The sequence below is a fragment of the Poeciliopsis prolifica genome, unplaced genomic scaffold, assembly GCF_027474105.1.
Source record: "Poeciliopsis prolifica strain line A6 unplaced genomic scaffold, Auburn_PproV2 SCAFFOLD038, whole genome shotgun sequence".
In the NCBI taxonomy this organism is placed as follows: Eukaryota; Metazoa; Chordata; class Actinopteri; order Cyprinodontiformes; family Poeciliidae; genus Poeciliopsis; species Poeciliopsis prolifica.
Window position 1 is genome coordinate 1,608,267 of NW_026562413.1, and position 24,764 is coordinate 1,633,030.

A 24,764-nucleotide genomic window follows, 5' to 3' on the forward strand; every position below is an offset into this window, starting at 1 on the left:
TAGGAAAATGAGGCATTTAAACCTGACTTTTATTGCAAAAAACACACAGGCCAGGAGAATAACTGTATAGCCTACAGCTATAATTAATAATGAATTGGTTATTAAACACAAGAAAAATGTGAAGTGTTCAAAGTAACAAATGAGCCTAATATTTTGTAATTTAATCAAATTGTACTTCAGGAAAATTTATGCTGTCAAATTAATACTGATTTTTTTAATTTTTATTTGGTGTTTTGAAGGAGTTTAAAATGACAGAGTGCTGCAATGCAGAGAGCATCGGCATTCACATGTGTAAAGAAATCCTTAAACTGTTCATTTTTCTTTTTGTTTGGTCGTCTCATTTCTTCTTCTCTTCATCTTTTTTGCTGTCTTGCTTGTTGCCAGTCTGGGAGGCCAGGGAGCCCATTGCGTTGCGGATGGCCTCGTTGTTGGGATCGACTCCAGGCAGATTCTCCAAGACACTCTGAAGGAACTCTGGATCTTGCATTACATCATAGTCATCCTCCTCCTTTAAAAAAGACAAAGTTTACCTGTGATTTTTTTAAACTGAATTTAAAATATTCCTTCATGATATCACAACCTCGTTTACCTCTTGGGTCATATTGGGAAAATAATTTCTTATTAATAGATTACATTTTTAAATTAATTTGTGACAGTTCAAATTCCACATATATACAGTGTGGTCTCTTTTCAATACAATTCAATAATACTTTATTGATCATGAAGGGAAATTATTTTACAAGAATGAGTTTAATGGCTTACTCTGAAATTATAATTTCAAAAAGCCACAAAGAGGAAGAAAGTGAGAGGATGGCTTGATGAATGGGTTAACAGATAGAGATGAATAGATGCAGATTTAGATAATAGGACAGGGAATACATTCTGGAAATACAATTATTTTTTCATAATTATTTAGACCTGAAAAATACTCAAACCAAATTTTCCAGCAGAAGATGATATGGCTGAGAAACATACCATGATATCAGTGTTACGTATCAGTCAATATCCATAATAATAGATTGGTTTTTTTTGTTTTAAATATCTGAAATACTACCTCTTAAGCCGTTTCTCTCTTTATTCCACGGCGTTCTATTTACAAGCAGTTAAAAGGCTTGGCGGCGAAACATGAAACGGCTGCTGCGCATGATACATGAGAAGGTGTTGCTAGGCAACCAAAGATATCAGATGCAGAAAGAGGAGTACTCAGCAGCTAAATATCCTTTAGCTGCTGAGATGATGACTTCCATGGCGTAGTTATGAAATCATTGGCACATCTTTACCCAGTTCCAAGGACTTTCAGCTTGTGGCCTCCAACAGTTCCATCCCTGATGGAGGCCACAAGTCGAAAATGCATCGCTCTGTTAAAAAAAACTGTTGTCTGAAAACACATTTAGCTGAAGCCTTAAGTTGTTCTTATATTCCAACTTCTCTTTTACTAAAACAAACTGCACAGAGTCTGACAAAGACTGACCTTGGCTAATTCTGCAGCGTCCATTGGTGCTCCCGTTTCCATCTCACCATACTCTGTTCACAAGAAAACAATTATTCAACATACCAAGAGCAGAATGAAGTATAAACTTGTAGAAGGAATGAAACCCACCTTCTCCAGCTAGAGACATCTGCATGGCGTAGGCTATCTGTTCTTCTTCTGTCATGCTGCTGAAATCAGGAAGCACTGCGGCAATGCTCTCAGGCTGAGAGACTGACATCTTTAACAAGGCGTCCTCCGACTCTGTCAAAACAATAGCAAAGAAAACCCATCATTTCCTGCTGTTTTATAACAATCGGGTCAATTCTAGCAAACATCCAAGAACACTTGAAGCTACCGTCTGCAGTGGGTGTGGAGCCGCCAGCCTCATTAGCAGAAGCAGCAGCAGCTCTGCGGGCCTCTTCCTCCTGCCGCTGTCGCTGCTCTTCCATCGAAACACGCAGGGCCTAAAGCCAATCACAGAAATGGCACAATGAGGAATAATCACAAAAAAATGACAAACAGGAAACAGAGCTAAAGCAATGTAAATGCAGTCCTTAAAAAATATGAAGGCTGAAAAAGATATTAATAAAATACATTTAAAAAAGTTAGCCCCTGTATCAGTTCATGCTATTGTAGGTCCCCAACCTCAGTCCTCAGGGGCCGCTGTCCTGCATGTTTTTGATGAATCCAGACTCCAGCACAGCTGATTCATGTGATTGCATTGCCTCTTTTGCATTTCTGCAATTGCTGCAGAAGCTCCTTAATAATCTGTTCATTTAACGCAGGTGTGCGGCAGCAGGGAAACGCCTAAAATATACAGGGCAGTGGGCCTTGAGGACCAGGATTGGGGACCACTGGTTTAGAGCAGGGGTGTCAAACGCCGGTCCTCAAGAGCCACTGTCCTGCAGTTTTTAGCTGTTTAGATACTGTCAGCTTTTCTGTGCTTGGTACATGACTTAATTTCCGCCTCCTTGTGTAGATCAGTTCTCCAGGGCCTTGCCAATGAACTAATTATTCCTTTCAGGTGTGGTGCAGCAGAACCCCATCTGAAGGTTGCAGGGGTCCTCCAGGACTGGAGTTTGACATCTGTAGTTCAGAGCATATTCTTGAACCTTTTTTTTTTCCAAAAGTCCTACTTTTAATTTGAGTACATTTGCTCTTATGCTAAGATAAGTAAAAATTGCTATAATTAGATGCCCTTTACATGCCAACTGGTTACTTGAAGGGATGGAAAAACGCAGGAGGGGGGAGAAGAAAACCAACCCTTTCTGGCCCACCATCATAAACAGGAAGTATTTAAACTACTGGGAATTTACCTGGAACTGTGTGTCTTGGTACGACTAACGTTGCATTTTCTGGGAACATTTGAGGCAGATTTGATGTTAATGGAGGAATAGAGACAAAAATACTCCTTATTTGCTTTCAACTATGGTCACTATGGTAAAAATACACCTTATTTACTTTCAACTATTTTGGAATGCAAAAACATACATAAAAAAAATAACTGAAGGATGAGCCAGAGAGAATCAGACTAATTAATTAAACAACACTGTGTGAAGAGGAATGGCAAAAAGTTTCAGTTGCTCCAACCCAATAAAATGTAATAGGAGAAGACTAGATATTAATAAAGGGGGGCAAAATTTATTCTACAACTTTTAATTTTGGTTAAAAAATATATATATAACACTTTCTTTCCACTAAAAATCTGGATCTTTTCTTACTTTCCATTTCGCAACTATGATAATAGATCGATTAATTTGAAAGCTTTTTGCACAAATTTTAAATTAATTTTCTAGTTATTTGACATCTTATCTACATTTTAAAACTGGGACACCTTGATTTACGTCTTTTTCTCAGTTCAGATTAATAAACAGGCTGTGCATTTTTGTTCTTTTTTAAGAATATTTCAGGTGCAGATATTAAGATGTTGCTATAAAGTTGTGGCATTTTGATTCTGTGTCTTTGGGCTAATTAAAAGTTGTTAAATGCTAAGCTAACTAGCATCCAGGGCAGATGTTTCTACTGCTTACCAAGGCCAGTTCTGGATCAGCGCTGGGGTCAACGCCAAACTCAAAGTCACTGGCGCCCAGCCCGATCATAGAGCCTCCCTCGCCGGCCAGGATGGGAGAGGACAGCAGTGCGTCCGCCAAGCTGGGTCCAGGAGGAACCGTGACCAAGTGGGAGCCTGTTCCCTCCTTTCCATTTAGAGTGTTAATAAATGCTGTCAGCTTTTCTGTGTTCATCTCCTGAACAAGCAACAGAAAAGACCTTTAATTTCAAACTTCCATACTTTAACTGTCTACACCGTATTTTTGGTATTTTTGTAACATCCTGAACATTTGAGTACAAAATATTGTTTGACAAAATCATGTATCCAGAGACTGTATCCAGAAACTGGCTTTCAGTTTCTGGAGAGTGGATTGGAGCCATTTCACAGTTTTTTTGGGGGGGGTTTGTATTTGGACTAAATTATCTCTTCTCCCAAACCTGTGACTTTTGAACTTTGATTAAAGTACTGAAGTATCACCCCCCCCAAATGCAGGCTGTTTAAAGCACCATGAGGAAACACCAATACCTTTATTTTATTAGTGATCATAAAAGTTAAGTCTTCACCTCTTCTCCAAAGTTGATGATATCCACGTTCACCTTCTCCTTTTTCAAGCGCTTAGCCATCTTAACAAGCTAACGGGACAGAGACAGGGAGGTTTGAGGCAGAAAGAAAACAGGTTGAAGTGAAAATATGGAAAGAGTAGTACGAAGACATTCCACAGAAAATATTTACAGTAAAATGTCATAAAACACTTAAACTCACTTCTTTTTCATTGTCCTCCACAGGACTCCCAACAAAGGCAATGATCCTCATTTTGTGGTTTTTGCCTTGTCTGTGTTTTAGAGCCAGCTGAAAAAGACAAATATAAACATGGCTGCTCAAAAAGTGCTGCTCCGCTTTAAAATGCACACGTAAAAATACCTAATATCTGTGAGAAGAATAATGGATTTAGTATCCATCTGCCAAGCTCCTCATATTCTTCATTCAGGATTTTTTAAATAAGATAAAAGGAAAAGGATTTAAAATTCCAGTGGATTTGTACGTACCACAATTAATACGATTTGTCTGGTTTATTAGTTTAGATATTTGGTGATTTTAGAGGTCTCAATTTGTTATTTTTTATAACTAGATAAAATATTGTAATATGTAGGCTTGTCAACTTTTAGATTTTGTTAAAATTGGCTGTGACTTGTGAGTCTGTTCAATTTATTTTGACTAAATCTATTTTTCATGCTGTTTTGGTTCAGTTGTGTTGTGTCTGATCTTGATTTTTGCTTTACAGTTTTCAGTGTTAGAATGGTAAAATCTGAAAACTTTGAATTCTGCAGCAGGTAGAGAAACCACTCTAGTGGATGAACTAGATTATTATGTGCTTTAATTTCTAGTGAATTATAAACACCTTACTTGCAAAGACCATTTATTAAAGCAGCGATTTTTAGGTATGTTTAGAGAATTTTGCTTTTTGTGTGATTGGAATGCAACATCTCTATGATTTGGTTTAAGTAGTACAAAAAAATTACTTACAAGGGTACACACAGGAACACAAAATGCTGATTCGATTTTCCATCCTCACAAATTTGTCAAAACAAAGTTTGAATCTGTGAACTGCTTACATGAGCCACTCTGATGCCTGTACAGAATGAGATTCTTCCTCTGGGTTGGACTGCGTGTAGTTTGGACAGGATGCGGCCAGAATCTGATGTCAGGGTGGTAAGGACCTCGCAGTTACTACATCACAGAAGAAACACAAAAGCAATGTTAGCCATACTTGGTGTTTAGAGAGATGCATAGAACCTTATGCAATCTCATTGGACAATTAGCCAAAGGTAAAATGGAGAAAATACAGCTTTTTCAAAACATGGTGGATGCTCCTACCACCACCGCATCGCGTTAGTATTTATTTTGTTTTTTTATTAGGCATAGCCAATTGTCTGTTTAAGTTTGATATTTCATTCAGACATATTTTCTAATGGGTGCAGACTTTAGTTAATGTCTGTAGTTTACTCACACTTGTTCTTTTGTTTGAGATGCTGCAATTACAAACCAGCTGGAGGAGGAAACCTGGAACCATTTATTTTTCTGAAAGACTGCAGGGGGGAGATTTTGTTGTTTCAAGTTGATTTTAATTAGTTAATCTCACTTAAATATTCACTTACTATTGTTTGTGCTAGGTTAAAGTTAGTTTTGCTTTATTTGCATCATAGGGTGCTTTAGTTAATTCTGTATTTGTTTGTTCTTTTTTTATGTTGTGCCTCCCTCATGTGGTAGATATAGGTTACTCCACCCCTACTGACACAGCCTTTTGTTCTTTGTTTGGAGGTCACTTTTGTTTGTGTTCAGTTAGAGTTCATCTGAACTCTAGCAGTTAAACTGGGCCTAAATTTGTTACTTATTCGTTAACTTATTCTTGCAGTAAATCTTTAAGCTTAATGCAAGTTTAAAGATTGCATTAGTAGAAAAGTTTCAAAGTAGAAACTTTTCTACTTTGAACAATTTTTTGTCCTTATTTGAGTCTGGTCTCTCACACAAAACAATTCAGTGAGTTAATAATTAGCCTCCTAGATTGAAGATGATCTGCCTGAAATTTTATGTATGTACAGAATAAAATAAAAAAATACATGTTCTATGTGCCCAAAGTCAGTCATCAAAGGCTAGCATCCTCCATGTTGTAGTTTTCTCCCTGGTGATAGTGACAACCTTTTCAGTATGTCGCTGTTCTTCTTTGGCCTTCTAATGAGCCGTCATTGGATCCAGGTGTGTTAAACCAGGGAGCGAACTTAAACATGCAGGGTGCTGGCCATTGAGGACTGACTTTGGGCATCACTGATCTATACATATTGACTACCAAATAAATATTTGGTCATTTATGACAAACATTTTCACAGGGAGTGGGTGTGTGTGATTTCTGTACAGGGCTGTATTTCCCCCATACTCATCCAAACCAATTGTTTATCCCCCTTAAATAATTACCACCAAGAGCAGCCAACAGAAAAGAGCTGTGTGAAGCAATCAAGATGGAAAGACCTCTACAAATAATTATTAATCGGTTTATGCACTGCACTTTTCTTGTTGCAAAATAAGAACCATTTTTCTTATTCCAAAATAGTTATCAAATGTTGCATCCACATCTCAATCTTGTGAGATGTTGATACTATAGTGGCATATGCAATTAACTGTATGTTTATAAGTAGATTGTCTCTTGATATGTAAATTATGAATTAATGTAATGTAGGGAAAAAAAGCTTACTTTGCCATGGTGATGAGTCCAACGTTGTTCTCTGGATTGCTGCGTGTTTTTGAGTGGCAAACGATGTTGACAGCATCCTGCTGAGCCTGTAGTCTTGTGGGTAGAAAGTCTCCATTTCTCATGTATTCGCTGTTGTCCACACTAAAGGAAAAGACGACAAAATGAGGCTGACCTCGGAGGTCAGACTAGTTCATAACTTTAACTGAAATGTAATGTTAAATCTAACAGACTGTTTCAAACTAGTATCACATCTTAAGTCAGTTCCATATATCAAGCATCCAAAAACAAGATTAAGGACGCAGTAATAATGTTGCACAGAAGGACTTTACATGTTTAAAAAACAACTAACGCAACTGGCTATGCATAACAAGACTATTGCGACTGGTCTTAACAATAAAGTGTTCGCTTTTACCTTAACAGAGCAAGAAGCTTTCAATAGTAACTGCTAGAATTGTACCCACATATTTTAGCTAAATAAATCCTTTACTAGGACGGGAATTATTGGCTAATTTTAGCTACAATGACTCAGCCACTCAACTCTGCTTTAGCCGGCTAGCTCTTAACCGTTATTTATTAGGTCAGAAAGCCGGGACATCCGCCCTGTGTTCAGTTTAACAACTTCAATTGTCGAGTACTATCCTATCATTTTTTATTATAAACAAGAAATAGTTTACAAACTACTTAAAATTCGTTTCAAGAGTTCTTACCAAACCATAGTACTTTCGAGCACCATTTTGGAAACTTCTTGTTGCTTTCTGGCGGAGCCTAAAAAAAACCCAATCCTATTGGACAAAAAATGAATAAGAGCCCATATGATTGGTCACGTAGAGTTACGTTTGACTATCAAGCTGCGTGCGCACCGTTTGCCACCCGGGAAGCCGAACGATGCCGAGTAGGCGGAGTTTCTGGCAAGCCAAATGACACACTTACCCCAGAAATCACTTGGCGTGATTCTGAGGTAGTCTGTTTATTTATCTTGATAAATAAGAATTGTAATAGGTTATCCAGATGATACTTTGGTAAAATCTAATAACTTTACATCCAATTCGAAAATACCATATCGTAATGTTTCTTGAAAAAGTGTCCTTATTCTTCTTAGTGACATATTTCACCCATTTCCTAAATTAACAGTAGAAATACTGCAGAGTCACCTATATATATGCTAAATGATTTAGGTAGGAGACAAGTGACTGGAAAGAGAAAATTCAGGGCCTCACTGGTTAAGCTGCTGCCCAACAACCCAAACCCACATTAATGGAAAATGGTGGATGAATGAATTTAGTATTTAAGTTCATTGAGGTATATTCCATAAACAGAAATACGCTTGAAAAATAAGAGAAAATAGTCCTGTGGCAGTATTTTTTTTATTATTATTAAAACCGACATTATTCAAGAACAGTGTAAGTATCTGATTAGTCTGCAAACATTTACAGCTACAACATTATTTCCAATATTATGAAGAAAGAGTGTCTGTGCATGTATCTCACAGGGAAGGACAACCCTGCACCAAGATCAGGTGAACATCTGAAAATCTCAAACATTGGCATCTACACCTCTGTAGAAATATTTATACTTCCATGCACATCACTTGACAGCTGTCAGAGTAATGTTGTGCAAAACGTTCCAACCACATCCATGAGAAAGCAAAATGATTGTACCAGCTTATAATAATGTAATTTCCTACTTTTTGGTTCCAGTTGCATGATTCAAGAGAAACTGCTTTTTGATGGGTGGCTTTCGTGTAAAAATACCTCTGTTTGCACAAACTCAAGACAGATAAAGTACAAGATTCCGATCAGAGGTCTCTTATGAGACAAACTCCAGATCAGTGTTTGTTGAGGTGCTTCTTCACCATCCATCAGTTACATTTGATCACATCTACTCAAAGAATAAAAAACAACAACAATCACCTTCTTTTAAAATATAGTTTTGACGTTAGCATTAGAAGTTGTTAGGATTCACAGTGTTGGAAGTCATATAGATCCATTGAAAAATTTGGTTTAATAAAAAGCTGAGAGTCCTGACTTTCCCCAGCATTATGTACATTTAAAGCAAGGTTTAAAAAGGAAAAAACAGCATCTTATTGCAAATGAATACATTAATTCCTTTCAACATAAACATCTGCTTCCAAAAAGTGTTCCACATATACATTGTATGGATTTGCTTTAAAGCAACTAAATCAATTATTTAAAAAAAAATCATAATAATTCAACTTCAGCCAGTTGAGGTCTATAAACTGTATAGAAAATGTGTCCAGTTATTGAGTATTGACAGTAAAGCCAATAGAGAATGATGTTACTTGCAATACCACTTTTTGGCCATTAGGAGGAGTAAAACGTCCCAGATTCCAAAAAAAAAGCTCCTATTAAAAATAAACTTAAGTCATTGACATCTTTAGTTCAATTCACACTTTGTGATTAGACAGCAGATGATAATTTTATATACTAACTCTTAAATACATAATATTCATCAGTTATTTTCAAAATGTGGTCACGTCTAAATATATAAAAATATCAACAATCCATGATGTCACTTTGGATACTTTCATCTTTTCTGTACAATATACAATAGGATAGATACCAGCGTTTGTATTAGAACTTGCAAGAGTGATTTGGCAAATGCAAAATAAGGAATGGCATCCAAGAAGTCAAATAAATGAATAATAGAAAACAATTCTGAAGTTACTCTGAATGCTGGTTTAAATTAGGAAAGAATGAAATATTATGACTAGATGTCAATACAGATACTCTTGGGAAAGAAAGATAGTGTTCACTAACCATCACATTAATGTTCCCACATTTACTAGTGTCAGAACACGTCTGTTCAGAAATCAATGTGCAAATGAACAGGAAAGTAAACAAACAAACAAACAAACGTCCGGCTTGGTCCCAGAGATTCAATACAAGGATTTGTTAGTCCTGGTACTTCAAGGAAGACAAAGAGAGTGGTAGGAATGGAAGGCTTGTAAATAATTCAGTGTTGCTCATGAACACTTTCAACTTTATTTTCGTTGAATCCTGGTTTCTGTTCCACATCTATCGCCTGTGGAGGAAAAAGTTAGATTAAAAAAACATAAAGTAAGCTAAAGCTGACAGAGAAAACTTTGATTTTACTTACAGAGCCTTTTCTCTCAGTAGAAGCAATTTCATTGAGTGGGATCGGATCCTCTGTGGTATGTTCTTGATCAGAAGACTGAAATCTGAAAACAAAGACAAAGGAGTGATTTCTGGCGCAGTACCAATTACCACCAGCAGACGGCGCACAACGACGAGACTGACTATCCAGAATTCTGCAGAAGTAGTTCAGTGTGAGCGTAAACTGTACAAACCGGTCTGTATCACAGCGAAGCCTTTACTAAAGAAGCCGATTTCTCCATTTCTGTTTTCACAGGTGGGTTGAATGCAGAAGTAATAGATAAGTACCATGATTATAAGTGTCTGTAAATTCAGGACAGTGTTTTATTGACTTTGATTCTATTTTGAGATATTTCTGTGTACTACTGCTGCTAGCCGAAATGCTAACTATCGTTAGCGTGACCGTTAATTGCCGTTGCTCTCAATGTTATCAACCGTTAGCTTCCTTGAAAAAGGTAGGCTGGTTTAAGATTTATTCCCCCTTAATTACAGGTGTTAGGGTAGTTATTCTTGCACTATTCGTCCACTGGGAGTAAAAACTGCTAAGCTAAGTTATTGATTGTATATGGAGATCCAGAATCAGAATTCATTCCACGAAAGCACCACGAAATTTAAACATTCCACGTGTTTTATTTTGTGCGTACTACATAACAGAAAATGTACAAACTGTGTAATTACTAAAATAGGCTACGTTGAGTCAGCAGGCATAGGAAGTCCAAATCCTATATCCCGATTCACTGCAGTCTGAAAGGCCCAATTTCGATGTTTTCTTCCCCCCAAAATATCCGATATGTGCCACTTCCAAATGCGCATACATGTCCGATTGTTTTGTCTGTAGTCGAGTTTTATCCAGACTATTATCTCATTAAGGTGAGACATCATAATTCTGCACCAAAAGAAGCTGACATGAACAATAGCTGAAAATTATAATTACAAAATAAGTCAGACTTCCTCCATTAAGTCTCATTGCAATTGTATTTAATCAGTAGTATGAAGTTACTACTGATTTTTGTTTTTGTTTTTTGCAAAACAAAACAATTGGATTTGAGTATTGACATCTGTTGCGTGAACTAGCCTTAGTCTGCATAGCATAAACGCATTATATGCTCAGTGTAAGCATAAGCTGAACAGTTAAGTCAGCATCACAGCAAAGCCATTACTCCAGAAGCTGATTTCTGTTTTCAAAGAATAAAGTGGAACATTTTGTTCCACATTAATCAGTGCATCTGCCATCACATGTGTACCATAATCTTGCCAGGAGACAAAATAAGCATCCTACCTGAAAGTCAAACCTTGACGTGACAGGCAAGTCTACATTGGAGCAAGTACTGGATGAAATCATCACAACACTATGAACTTTCGAAAAGCCATAACTCGTCAAAGTGTGCCATTATCTCAAGCGCAGTGAAACAAGTTCAAGGTGGCTGGTTCAAGGGGCATGAAGTTGAACTTGAATCTCAAAAGTCAGAAAATGCTCCCATAGAAAAACCCAAGCAAGAACACAAGAAACTTCAGCAGATGCAAGAAGAATGTTGCATCCTGGAGAAGAAAATTGAAGCTTTGGGGACAAAGGTAAAAACAATGGCAGTAATTGGCGACAAAGGCAAATCCCCCTGGAACCTACAGAGTACCTAAAGTCACATTAAAGAAATACTTTAATGTATAGAGCAAGATTGGGGATGGAGGATTTAAAGACAAGCTTTCTCTCACCAGTCTCAATAACCAGATTGAGTCAGGACTCGAGATGGGATATTCTGAGAATCAAATAATTGAAACCGTCATCAAAGCTGTCAGCCCTGTCCTTCATCTCAGAGATCTGCTTGTGACTACAAAGTTAACTCTTCATTGGACCTGCAATACATACTAATGGACATCTCCCAAACCCAAAAGTTTGGGAGATGTCTTTCTGGACAGAAAGGCTTATTACTCAAGCCTTTCTGTCCAGAGTAATAGAATTGAAAGAAAAACTGCTTTGCAGGGCTGAGGAAGAAGATGAAAGGGGAGCAGTTCAGCCCAAATGTGATCCAGCATCACTAGGTTTTAAGGACAAAGGGTCTAAATCCCCAGGATATCCACAGGATGTAGGCAAACATTGTAGGTGAGTACAACATTTCTCAAACAACTAGTAAGAACTGAGAAGTTCATTTCCTTTCTTTTTCAACAGATTTAACAGTGTGTTGATGTTTTAGGAAGCCATTGGATTTTAAATATAGAACACAAGATGTATGTTTCCAGCATTGACAAGAAAAAGCCCCCACAAAATTACAGTGCTGTATTTTAGAAATACTTATTTATTAAATTGTATTAAAACAGCACTGTGTTGTCACAAAGCACAACACTTTTAAATAAGATGGCTGCTTTTGCCAGTCACTTGTTTGGTGGAAGCATCAAATAATGATGTTCGTTTTCAAGAGTCGAAAATTTGTTTATTACTCTGTTGTGACTCAGATGCTTAGTCTTTTCAATTGGCATGACTGTGAGACTGTGAAATCATTTCTGACTCAATGTTTGACGCAGCCAGGATTGCAGCTGGCAATGTGCACTAAAGGACTTTCACAAGAGCAGTTGCTTACAGAAATTTTTAGGGTAACTTGAATGTTTGCCTTCAGAGAAACATGTCTTACTCAAGGAAGTTGTACATAGTCAACATACCTGTAGAATATCCAGCCTCTGTTTTATAAGCAAAAACGTTTCTGGCCACTAGTACCTCCTATGTTTTCAGTAATGTTTTGCAAGTGTAATTCACTAAAGATGCTTGTCAGATTTAGAACTGCACACTTTTTAGTAGGACATACAGAGAATTATTGTTTTCTTACATAATTAAGACATATTTATAAAATCTAACAAAACATCAACATCTGAAGTTGCAGAACTGAAAAATAAAAGATGAAAAGAATAAGGTATGTGAAACAATACCCAATACTCCTGTATGAGGTTCTTATACAGGAGTACTGTCTGTGGTTGTTTGAGAAGGAATGTTAAAACTTTGCTCCATTAAGTTTCTTAAACTTATCCTCAAATCAACTGTGCATATTGGCATCATGGGTTTTCCATCAACTATTACAAATTTTTTTTTGCATAATACCCTCTACCTTTCTGGTATCACATCTTCGCCTTCATAGTAAAATCATAATTTTTGAATTACTGATGCTTGACGGAGCAGTTGATGCTGCTTCATCATGCATCTCAGCTGAATGGTCAATTTAAGTTGAATCTTAAGCTTTTGAAATCTTTTTTTATGTCAAAACAAAACTGCATAAAGTGCATTTTGCATTCTACATCAGACTCTGTATGGACCATTCATATTCAGGAATGGCCCGCCATCTTCATTCCTCTATCAACTGCCTCCCTTAAGGATGACCAGTGGTGACCTCTGCTGGTTGGTGGCCAACCTTACTTACTAGACTCACCTTTCCTGAAAAGATCCCTCCTCTCTCACTCTCTGTGCTCCTTTGTCCTGACTGGTATTTAGGGTTGGTGGAGTTATTCTTATGAGTGAATCATTATTATTATCACCTCATGACAATCACACATGAATGAGCTCCCTCCTATTCCACTGTGTGCAAGCATCCATGTGTGAAAAGAAAGTCCACCCAAAGATAATATATGGTAAAAGAATGCACACTTCACTTCATAAACAACAGGACATTCATGGTGCATTTCGGACTAAGTAGTTGGCTAAGTAGCAGCATTCTTTTAGCGCTGGAATGTAACGTTCTCTCATATGAAGTGTGTAGCCAGGGTTTTATTTGTCAAACAGGGAGCAGCTTGTTGGTTCATTAATTATATTTATGCAATGACTTTATGTTGCTAGCTGTGGCATGAAGGTAACTTTTCTTAATACCAGCAGTGATGCTTTACACTTTCTTGAAAAACTTTAGAATATCCATTCCTCACTGCATTGTGACCTGCCCACCACCCACCACTGGAAACAAGCACAAAGTCGAAGGCTGGATCAAGAGTTAATTGAAGGTCTCAAAGCAGACATGGAGAGAAATTGAACACACCTAATCAAAATTTTAAGACCACTTGAAAAATTTAAATAATTTCCATTAAAAATCAGTTTTTATATATTTGTACTATGTTGCAACAGTATGTTATGAGGGGGAAAAAATCAAGCTCCTGTTTTTTCCCAATGCTAACCAAGAACAACCAATCAGAGTCAGGAGGCGGGTCTTAGCACCAGTCATTCCCTCACTACCCCTTTGTTTTCTGCCAAGCTACAGCTTCAATGACAGCGGATAAACAGTTTTCCTATAACTGTAAGTTGTTTCTCCACCATTAGTACATTGAGTAGCGTGTAACTGAGAATGATTGACAGCGCTACAGCCTTTCTCCTGGCTCTGATTGATAATTTTCTGAATCTGGTATTCCACTGCTTTTGAACACCCTGGAAACCGATGGTAGAGTCTCCATTATACATTCAGCATAATAACTGAAATTCTGACCTTCTTTTTTGACCCCTCAAAACAAAGACTAGTTGTTGATTCAATTGGCATCAATCACAGGTGTGGTATTTAAGTATTTTATCAACAACAAACCTTACTATGAGGACCTGGATGGCTGGACCAGCTGTATTTTGGTATTAACAAAATGGAATTCATGAATTCAACTCACTGACTCTTCTTCAGCCTCATACATCAAGAATCTAACTGGAGAAAGGATAATTATCCAAACACAACCAGATTCTCTATTATTGATGGATGTTGTGAACTCAAGACTTAATCCTGAAAAAGAACCAAAGGCTATTTATTTATATTTATGCAACCAAGGTAATGTAGCTTTTTATTTCTTAGATTTCTAAATTATGTCTCTCTTGAATTGTGTAGAATTCAACACTACACATGGAAAAATTTTAAAAAATAATTAAAGTATATTTTATTACATCAGAAATTCCTTGCATTTTCACAGGGCGTTTGTACACATGAGAGTTAGTGTAACTGGATTTGAACTGGACCAGTTTGTGAAGTCCACTGACGTGACATTTGTTGAGAATTACTTGCTCCTTATAATGAAACCAAATTGAAATGCTCCATCTAACCTCTGGGGGGTGCTGCTGTCCTGGTGTCTGCTGGGTGTTTCACTTCCACCTTCTCCTTCACTCACTGAGGTATTATGAGAGTGAGACAGTGTGAGTATTGTGGGAGTGAAAGATAGAATAGTTGGAGTTGTAGGAGTGTTGACAGCACTGCCGTCGTGGGGTAAGCTCTGCAGGAGGAGGTCAGGTCGACCAGACTGAATGCCTGGTTGGGACAAGAGAATAAACTTGTATTACTGGATTATGAAAGCGTCACTTCACATTACCAACACACGTTTTCAGCTATCAGTAAAACTTTGTTTCCCACACTACACTGAAGCAGCTGCGCTCTGATTTCTCTTACCGATGACTCCCTCGGTGTCATCCTTAGTGTCAGTGCTGACATGTTGTTGGAGTGAAGGTTGCTGGTAGCTGCTTTGAGTCAATAGATAGACCCCAGAGCCAGCAAGTTTCTTCACAGGACCATTTGCACGACGCTTCTTAACTGGGGAGGCTTTTACTACATGCAATGCAAGATAGTAAAGAGCAAATTAGGAGTTCAAGTTCTAAAATTGAGATGTCTCTTTTTTTTTTCCAGCAGTGATTTAACATAAACCTTACCTGACACCTTCTTGAAAACCACATTGCTCATGAACCTTTGAAATCTTTCCGCATAAAAACCTGGTCTATGCACAGACACAGTGTCCTGAGTGGGAAAAAAAGGTTTATGTTTAAATCTGTGTTTTCATCCACACCAACCTGACAAACTGGAAACTACTCACCCCATCATGAACCAAGGATTTCCAAGAATGTTCTAATTTCTTTACTAATCTGCAAAAAAACAAAACAAACAAATCCAAGGCCTGTTACATAAACTATAAGACAAAACACATGTAATTCAATTCAACATCCAATTCAATTTAAATGTTGAATTGAATGTTCAACATTTAAATGTTCCTTAAATGATCCTTGACTATTATGCTCATCCATAAATTCTCCTTTTGAACTCTTCTGCCTGGGCTTGGCATCATAGTTCAGGTATTATCATAGCTTTTCAGATGCTAATCAGGTGCTCCCAGTTGAAACCGTGAAAATAGTTATGCATCATAGCAGCAATCCGAGAGTAAAAAAGTGGGAGGAAAAGTAATTCTAGCTGCACAGAGTCCAGAACCAGAGAGAACAAATGTCAAAACATCCAAAGGCTCAATCAAAAAATTATGAACAAAGTTTACAAAAATAACAAATCAGAGCTACACCAACATGCTGCCACCATGAGCAGCACAATACTAGAATCATGTAGATTCAATAAAACAATTCACACAAAATATACAGCAAAAATAAATCCGATCAGTTTCATAGATTTTCAGTTTCATACCAACACTTTCACCCCGCTCACCATAAACTTTGCTCATATACCTAAACCATTTCATATTAATTGGCTCTCTTTTGTACAAAAAAAAAATTAAAATGACAAGAGAACGGTCAAATTGTGAAAACAAATGATGACGGGGTGAAATGAACTGAAGCTCAGAAATGTCTGAGAGCTTTCATGCACAGCTTCATTCATGCTAAGTGAACCCAGTTTAACACAACACATAGGTTTATGTTTCACTTAAGCTGTTCACAAAGTCTGCACAAAAGTTTTTTATTTAAGCCCAATCCAAAGTTTTAAATTTCTGTAAACTTAGAATATTAGTGTGTGAGTTTCGAGTCTTGCTGCTACAAAACAAATGATCTAGGAGTGTTTTGTTGAACGGATCTGTGTATGTATTGCTTTTTCCATGAGGGCTGGGTTTTGGTTTTCATTTACTAAACAAAGACACAAACATGTACTCACCTATAGGACTGCAGAATGTCAATAATACCAATGTACACCAGCAGCCTCTCGCCCTTCGAGTTTCGTGCAGGGATCCCTCCAGTCCTGAAAAATTAAACACACTTAGTGCTTTAGATTTGTATCTTCTGTCTCTGTCAGGACGTGTGATTATTCTACTTGGAAACAATGGTAAATTTAATTTTGCTCTATAATATTCCTGGCACTCTTATGTATATAGTTAATAAATTTTATATAGAGAGGAGGTCTCCCACCTTTATAGAGTTAATAGCCAGATTCATGCTGAGAAACTTTACCATTTAAATTAACTTGTTTTGTAACTATCAGTAGGGATGTATGAATTTAGCAGAGCATGTAATTTGTGATATGAATTAGATGAAATCTATATTAAATGTATATATTTGCTTGAAATTATTTTTTTAATATTAAATTATGTGGTTTATAATAATTGAAACTTGGAAAAGGTTTAAATAAAGCATTTTAAAGCCCCAAAATAATACCACATTATTTTATGCACTGTCCATCAGTGCATAAAATCTTCTGACCAGAACTTCTCATTTTCACTCACTGGTCCACTGGCTCCACTCGTCGCGTTTCAGCCTGGATGGCCTCGATAGCTGTGCTGTACAGGGACTTCTGGACTTGTGGCCTCACGGCTTCTTCTGCTGCTGCTTCTGTATTTTGCTCTCGGCAGGCCTGATCTAAATTATGAATTCCCACTAGCAGACTGTAGTCCATTATCTTGAAACTTTGCAACAGCTGAAACCAAGTTGAACAAATCAAGTCATGAAAAAAAAATCACACACATTAAATGAACAGTAAACTATGCATTTATGTTTTAACTTAATTCTTACCAGACAGTCTCTCTGAATAGTTTTACAAACAGCATTGTATGTGTCTGCCTCCAGGATTAAACCGTCACGCATGTCCTGGAGGAAATCCAGGTCCTTGAACGTGGGAACAGCCTTTTCCCTCTCTTTGGGACTGGCTCGTCGCTTATGAGTGGAGCCTTTCAGATCAAATTTGAGGTGCATCCGTACCGAACTGGGCAGCAGATTGTTCATAACTACAATGCGGATGTTTTTACCGGCTGCTTGAACGCAGTACAGCCCATAAAACTTTGGTAATAAGGTCCTCTTGTTCTGGTTCAAGTTCTGCAGAAGAAAAGAAATTACAGAAGGCAATGAATTGTTATACAATATTAGGAATACATAAAAAAAATAAAAAATAATTTAAAAAGTTTTTTAATATTTCAATATTGTAATAAAATGAGAAAATATACATGTCAAAGCGAAGATGCAAAAATATAGGCATTCCTTTGGTCCAAACAATGAATATGCAAATAAGAATACTTGTAATAACCTCCTGTCCTTGACTTAGCATCAATAATGTATGGCAGATCTGTATTTTTTTGGATTACCATTTAATGATTGGATAGCAAAAGGTGTTTGTTTTTTTGTTTGTACAGAAAAAGCTAACCCTATACCACAATCTTTAGATCAATGAGTTTTGCATCGAACATATTCACAGACAAAGATAAATTCTTAACTGCAAATGTTTTTTGTACAATTTTGGCTTAATTGTTGCCCTGAGTATGCTTTTCTTTCAGCAATTGTCTTTTTTGAGTATGCATACCCCAGTTAATGATTTTTCATTTACTATAAATTAGTTGACAATTATTTTAATAATCGATTAATCACAAATAAACCGATTAATTGTTTCAGCCCTAATTGTAAGTTAGTTAGTCTGAGTTCTCTTCATGGCGATCTGAACAATTGTATAACCTAAAGACATCCTTAGTAAATAAATACTCTCCTTTGTTTTGTGTGTCAGGACACAATCTGTTCTTTATCGGATTATTAGATTATTTTAAATCACCCTTGATTGCAGAAAATCAGAAATGTGTCGAAACATTCTCCTGATGATAATGTCAACCATATAAAAGTTTTTCCACCTATATAGAATCTCTTGGTTACTTCTCTAAGATCATTGCTTTAGTATTTCCATCTTGGCACTGTGTTCAACACCTAATTGCTCCAGAACAGCAAACTGACCAAACTCCTGCCTCCATAGAAGCAGACACAGATGAAGATAATCAAATAAGTTAAATATTGCTCTCTCAAATTATATGGAAGAAAGAAGGATGTACACAAAGCTCTTCCTCTTGTCAATCGCTTTAGATTAAAATATTTGAAGAATATGGGAATGTTTACAAAGACAGGTGTTGATTTGGTCCAATGAGGTATTTATTATTAGAAAAACGTGTGAAGCCAGTATTAAATGGTAAATGGGGAGTCAGTGTAATCACTATATATTGCAATGACACATTACTTGCATTCAGCTTATGGGAACATATTGTGGTTCTATTCCTTGAAGTCAACCACATAAGCATAGACTTTGCTGTTATCAGATAACTGAAAGGAAAATCAACTGTATTTTTTAATCATGTCATGTTTCCTGTTATAGTCAATGTGTTAGGAGGAAATTATCAGTACAAAGAGAAGTGCAGCACATCTTGTGTCTTAAACTATGGTATTTCTCAATCCTGTCCTCTATGACTCAGCCGATTCAAAGGAATGTAGTTCTTCAGCCTCAATTCGCCAGAATCCTGGTAATTACTTTCTCATGCAAATAAGGCATATGAGAAAAATTCAACACATACAAGACTGTTTGCCCTAAGGCCCAGCTTGAGAAAAGTGTGCATTGAATCAGATCTTACCATAAAGTATCCTGGAAGCAGCTTTTGGAGAAACTCTGCCTCTTTGTGCTGCACTGTCTTAACAATGAATTCATCGTCACTTGAGAGGTAGAACAGAGATCCGCTGGCCCCGGAGCTCGACAGCTCAATCAGAGACTCGTTACACAGAGAATACTGTAAATAAATCAGAGGAAAGTATGAAGACCTGCGATAAGAACAGAAAAAGAACACCAACTCTAAAAATAGTAACACTAATAGGTGGAAAAAGCCCCGCCTGTCTTGTTCCAAAACTCCATTGCCCTCTGGTTACCCATTCTCCTCATTTTCATCATTCAGTTGTTCTGAATAGTGTGGACAGAAGTACCATGTAGTCATCAGGCCGGATGCCAAACATCTCTCTGAAGTAACGAAAGGCCATTGGAGCGTATGTTTTGAACCTGAAGTCCCCGTAGTGATGACCCGGTGTCAGGTTACTGCCTTCGCTGCCAGAAAATGACAAACCGGGACATTTATTTTCTGAACACAGACTACAAATAAAAAGAAATCGATCCGCAGACGACAACAAACTCCTTGATAAATAATTCCCCCAAGCTCACCAGGGAAAGAAGATGCTTTCCACGACTTCAAAGTCTTGCAGCAGCACATCTCTCTCAGGTTTCTGGTTCAAGCTGCCCACCGTGTGTGTGATGCCCAACTGTATGGCCGCTTTAAGAGTGGAAGATGTTGTCTGGATAGAAGGAAATACTTGCATGTTCAAATGTAGGATAAAAGACTAGATGTTACTGATGGTTTATGAACATAAGCTATACATTTATACACATCTGAAATAGTGAAAAGTTGAAATCATATCATTGATAGAAGAACAAATCTCAGAAATTACTTTATTACAGTGGCAATAACAAGCTTAATAATAGTGGCTATAATAATAAAATCCCATATTTAAATAAAACTTGATAAGATAGAAGCAGATTGTATTATATTTAATTCAAAATTGCCAGACCTTTTAGAGCTTCAGCACTGTTAAATTGTTGATACTCCTTGAACTTTTCTACAAACTTCACAGTATTTTTGATAGTTTATGCTGACAGGAAAACACTAAGTAGTGCATAAATGTGAAATGGGGTGGATGGTTTTCAAAATATCACCAAATTAGATTTTAAAAAGTGTAACAGGTACGTATACTCATCCTCTTTTACTCAGCTACCCCTACAATAAAATCCACAGCAGCCAAATGGCTGCAGAAGTCGCCTTATTAGTCAATAGTTATTAATCTTATTTATGAAGGCCTCATAGGTTTGTTAAAGAACATAAGTGAGCACAGCAGACAGACCAGTTTAAAGCAAAATTGGTTATAAAACAATATCTAAAGCATTGTAATTCTCAAGAAAGAGTGTTTAAACCATAACCAAATATTTAGAGTGTCGCAAAACCACAATACTGCCAAAGGCAAAGCACCTGAACAGACAAGTCTGGCATTAAGAGCATGAATTAGAAGCAGCCACACAGGTGTTCAGTCAGGTACGAGCTCAGGTGTTCACAGATACACTATTCCATTAATTAGCACCATGCAGTTTTCAGTGACATTGTTGTTGTTAGATATGCATATGTCATTGTTGTGTTATCTAGGTTCTCGTTTTTCTTTCTCTCTTTCCTCCAACGTAGAAACGGATTCCAAATGTGTTTTCTTGTATTCTCTACATCCTCCTTCCTCTTCCATTTTTATCTCTCAGTCTCCTGGTTAACTTTCTCCACCACCTGTTCTATTTCCTTTTTTTTTCTTGTTCATTGCGATTGAAACAATCACAGAGCAAGTTCTAAAAAAAGTGAGTTTTTTCTAAATCTATTTCAAGTGAAGCACTAGAGCAAAAGTCACATTGCTCCATCTGTGAAAGTAAAAGTGTTTGGCCTCTTTTTGGCACTCAGACATCAATTCAGATAGGACATGATTTAAAAACTAGCATGATAAGATAAGAATGGAGGAACTGGAGATCCACCGTTCATGCAGATGGATCTACAAACTTTATGTCACAAACACTAGCAGAAATCCAGACACTATGACTATCTGCTGGCTCATACAGAGCTACTATCTATGATAGCACCTTTTTGTAGACCGTCTCCCCCGTGGGATCAACTCCCCGATGGCCGATGGTTTTTTTCAGGGCCTGAGACGTGCCGATGCTCGTACCCTGTCAGTCCAAACACAAGACAGCAGAAAGTCAGACAGGGAAAAGAAATCTTGAATCTTAAGCAATAAGCACCATTCTCATGTTTCAAACAGGAAAGAGAAGATGGGATGTCAGCAAAATGTTGCTAAACTCCATACTGTCGAGGTGATTTGTGTCAATGTGTCCTAACCGATAGTTTCCAGCTTATGTGTTGCGGCTCACCTCTGAAGCAACATTTTTTCGGTTCCCAGTCGAGTCTGCAGGCAGAAGAGGGAAGAAACATGTGTTACTTAAAAATCAAAAAAAAAAAAAAAAAGGAACAATTAGGTAACCAAGCAAATTCAGTTTCTTCACTGGACGTAATTATTTTGTGCAACACAGCTTCAACTGTCATTCCTTACAATAAACATTGTAGCTGGGCTCCAACACAAACATGCAGACCAACCTCATCTGTTACCTTTGAGAGAAGACAGTGCCCTCCAAAACTGACCCGGCAGGTCTTTGAGTGCAGTGAAAGGAATTAAACCAGTATTAAAAAAAATAAATTCAAACTGTGCCAATGAGGAACAAAGAAACATTTTCTAGAAAATGAAACACATACAGGTGTCTCCAGCACAGGTAGTTCTCCTTTCAAAAGCTTTTTTTAATGTAAATAACAATTATATTAGTATTAGTTCTGAAATCTGCTGTTTTAAGAATCATCTGTTGTGTTCTGTGCTTTTTGAGCTCTGACTGAAGTTGGAAGTAGCATGTTTTCCATGTGATTAGGTGTGACCCATTTTTTTTGGCTCTGACACGTTTCTGGCTCAGCAACTCTTTTTAAATCTGCCTTTGTTACTTTTGTTTTGTGTATCTGTTATTTTGTTTGTTGAAGCACTTTGTGCTCCCCCCAATTTGGTTTGGGGGAAAAAGTATCCACTCTGTGTTTGTGTTGGGCGTTTTCTTACTGGCAGTTAAGAGATCGAAAATTCAGAAAAAAAGTTTTATATTTTCAATCAAAAATAAATGAAAAAAAAAACTCTAAGGCATTTTTTATTATTTTCGTACTTCATTTAGAAACAATGGATGAATATTTGATATGACAACTTACGAGAAAAAAAAAGTTGAAATAAATTAGAAAATGTGCATTTAATACTTTCACATGCATTTTTGAGATGCTCTGAGAAACTTGAAATAGGCTGTATATGCAAGAAAGCCCTGGAATATCTGAAAGAAAGGAGTGGGACAAACCTTCCTAAGATTCAGATTGAAGTCAGAGACATGATGATGGCTAAAAGCTTCTCTCTGAAGTTATTTCAGCCAAAGGGAGTAAGATAAGGGGGAGGGTGCACTGACTTTTCAGAGGATGAAAATATTTACCTTAGACAAACTTTAAGCAGAGTTACATACAATCAAAACGTGGATTTGTAACTTTTGGCTTAAATTATGTAATATATATATATATATATATATATATATATATATATATATATATATATATTTTTTTTATATATATATATATATATATATATTTTTTTTTTATATATATAAAATAAGCCTTGAACTTACTGGAAGAGTGGCCCTGGAGACCTGGAGGCTCCTCAGATGCTGTGGCCATTCAGATAGGAAACCAGTCTGGGTTCGAATGAAACTCGGGTCTGGATCTGGGCAGACAAGCAGAACCTCATCAATAACAGATACTCCTGTTGAAACTGGACTAAAACCAGCCACGTTGACTAACTCTGTGTATGTGGAATCTTAACATAGGATGGGCAAAACCTTCTGTAGCTACAATAACACTGAATTTCTGTTTGAATTGTGTCTAGAAGTACCAGCGAAACAGAGCGTGAACGATAAAAGCAGAACACATTGTAGGTTACTGTGACTAACTGGATCACTGGGTGGCGACGTCTACAGACGAGGCTAACCGCTAACACCACTTTAACCAACAGCGCTAAACCTGTGAATAACAAAAAGAAGTCAAGTCTCAATGGTCAACTCACCCGAGAGTCTGGTGACGGCGTCCTACGACTTTCCTCAAAAAGAATAAACCGTCCTCTAAAAGTTAGGATTCCCACAAACACGTAAACAAGGAAGCAATGCGGATGCGGCAGTTTCTGTGAGTGCCTCAAACCGAGCGCACACCGCGCTTCCGGTGGTTCCTGGGACTTTCACAATAAAATACCCATTCATCCTGTGCAGTCTTGCCCAGTTCTTCACCAGCTAGTTGTTAAATTAGCTAAAAAAAAATGTTTTTTCAATTAAATTTTTGTTCAATCATTGCGGATGAACAAAAATAGTTGTTTGATTGTGAAATATAGTTATTGAATGTTAAATACAGTGTGGTGTATTTTGGCATGATGTATATTAAACAGTCAGATGAAAACATGAATTTGCAAATGCGGTATTTCACAAAATTATTTGTTGATAAAGAACATTTGTTATTTTAAAAGCACATTAAATGAAAAAAACACTGGGCAAACTACATTATAAGAAGTAAGACGATATGCCAGCTGATATGAGCTCATCAGCTGGCATCAGCAAACATGACATCAGACAAGATCTTGATGTCGACATTTATGTCTTCAGTTTGCACTGCACTTAAAATGGGCTCCACCTTTCATGTTTGCACTAGAGTTGGTATCATGAAAACAATGTAAGAAAGTGAAGCTGAAGCAATTATGGGCTGTTGACAATGATCATCTTCAGAACTTTGCTTGGACTCTATTGCCCTGTTTGAATTTTACATTTGGAAGCATAAATAAATTCAGATTTTAGCTGAGCTAGTCCAACTGCATGGAAAATCAATCTCTTTTTTGTAGCATCATTGGTGAATTCATGATCACTATCAAAGTTCTAAAAAATCTCATTGTTTTTTTTTTTTTTAGCTCTTTCACCAAAAAATGGAAGAAAATGTTGGGATCAATAGTCTATGTCCTTCTAATAATATGAGTTTGGGACCAGAAAAATTGATCTCATTGTTATTCATTCTCTATGATCTCGACCACTCACCACACTCTAGTATTTTTATGCAGATTGTGATAAGAGCTATAGTATTTTAATAAACTTCTGCTGTTACTTTGAGCCACTAAGAAAGTAAAATATGCTTTTATTTTTAAAATTAATAAAATTCTAACAATACAAAGTCTTAACAATTTGACAAGGAAAA

General features: G+C 37.0%; 3 protein-coding genes across 6 annotated transcripts in view; 1 reads left to right on the forward strand and 2 right to left on the reverse strand.

Moving 5' to 3' along the window:
- Positions 1–7,569, reverse strand: LOC129374932 (26S proteasome non-ATPase regulatory subunit 4-like). Its single transcript, XM_055053628.1, has 10 exons — positions 7,476–7,569; positions 6,769–6,909; positions 5,135–5,249; positions 4,284–4,370; positions 4,085–4,153; positions 3,502–3,717; positions 1,827–1,935; positions 1,601–1,732; positions 1,472–1,524; positions 1–508 (listed from the first exon to the last, which is right to left on the reverse strand). The coding sequence occupies exons 1-10, from the start codon at positions 7,499–7,501 to the stop codon at positions 338–340; spliced, it is 1,119 nt and encodes a 372-aa protein (XP_054909603.1). The 5' UTR covers positions 7,502–7,569; the 3' UTR covers positions 1–337.
- Positions 7,570–8,113: 544 nt separating this feature from the next.
- Positions 8,114–23,728, reverse strand: LOC129374966 (phosphatidylinositol 4-phosphate 5-kinase type-1 alpha-like). 2 transcript variants are annotated; one of them, XM_055053680.1, is made up of 17 exons: positions 23,599–23,728; positions 23,165–23,259; positions 22,074–22,115; positions 21,839–21,873; positions 21,551–21,637; positions 20,048–20,178; positions 19,816–19,933; positions 19,473–19,625; positions 17,608–17,907; positions 17,322–17,512; positions 16,757–16,840; positions 15,702–15,750; positions 15,541–15,625; positions 15,284–15,439; positions 14,944–15,145; positions 9,886–9,967; positions 8,114–9,810 (listed from the first exon to the last, which is right to left on the reverse strand). In XM_055053680.1, the coding sequence occupies exons 2-17, from the start codon at positions 23,211–23,213 to the stop codon at positions 9,742–9,744; spliced, it is 1,833 nt and encodes a 610-aa protein (XP_054909655.1). In that variant the 5' UTR covers positions 23,214–23,259; positions 23,599–23,728; the 3' UTR covers positions 8,114–9,741. The 2 variants fall into 2 exon arrangements, with proteins under 2 accessions (XP_054909655.1, XP_054909656.1); XM_055053681.1 differs by lacking the exon at positions 22,074–22,115.
- The window catches only part of hcn3 (hyperpolarization activated cyclic nucleotide-gated potassium channel 3), a 37,893-nt gene continuing 23,191 nt past the window's right edge, over positions 10,063–24,764 (forward strand). For 2 of the 3 annotated variants that reach the window (XR_008607587.1, XM_055053678.1), the window contains exons 1-2: positions 10,063–10,158; positions 11,881–12,000. The gene's annotated coding sequence lies outside the window, so the exon portion shown is untranslated. The remainder of the gene's footprint in view (positions 10,159–11,880; positions 12,001–24,764) is intronic. The other variant, XM_055053679.1, reaches the window with a different exon arrangement.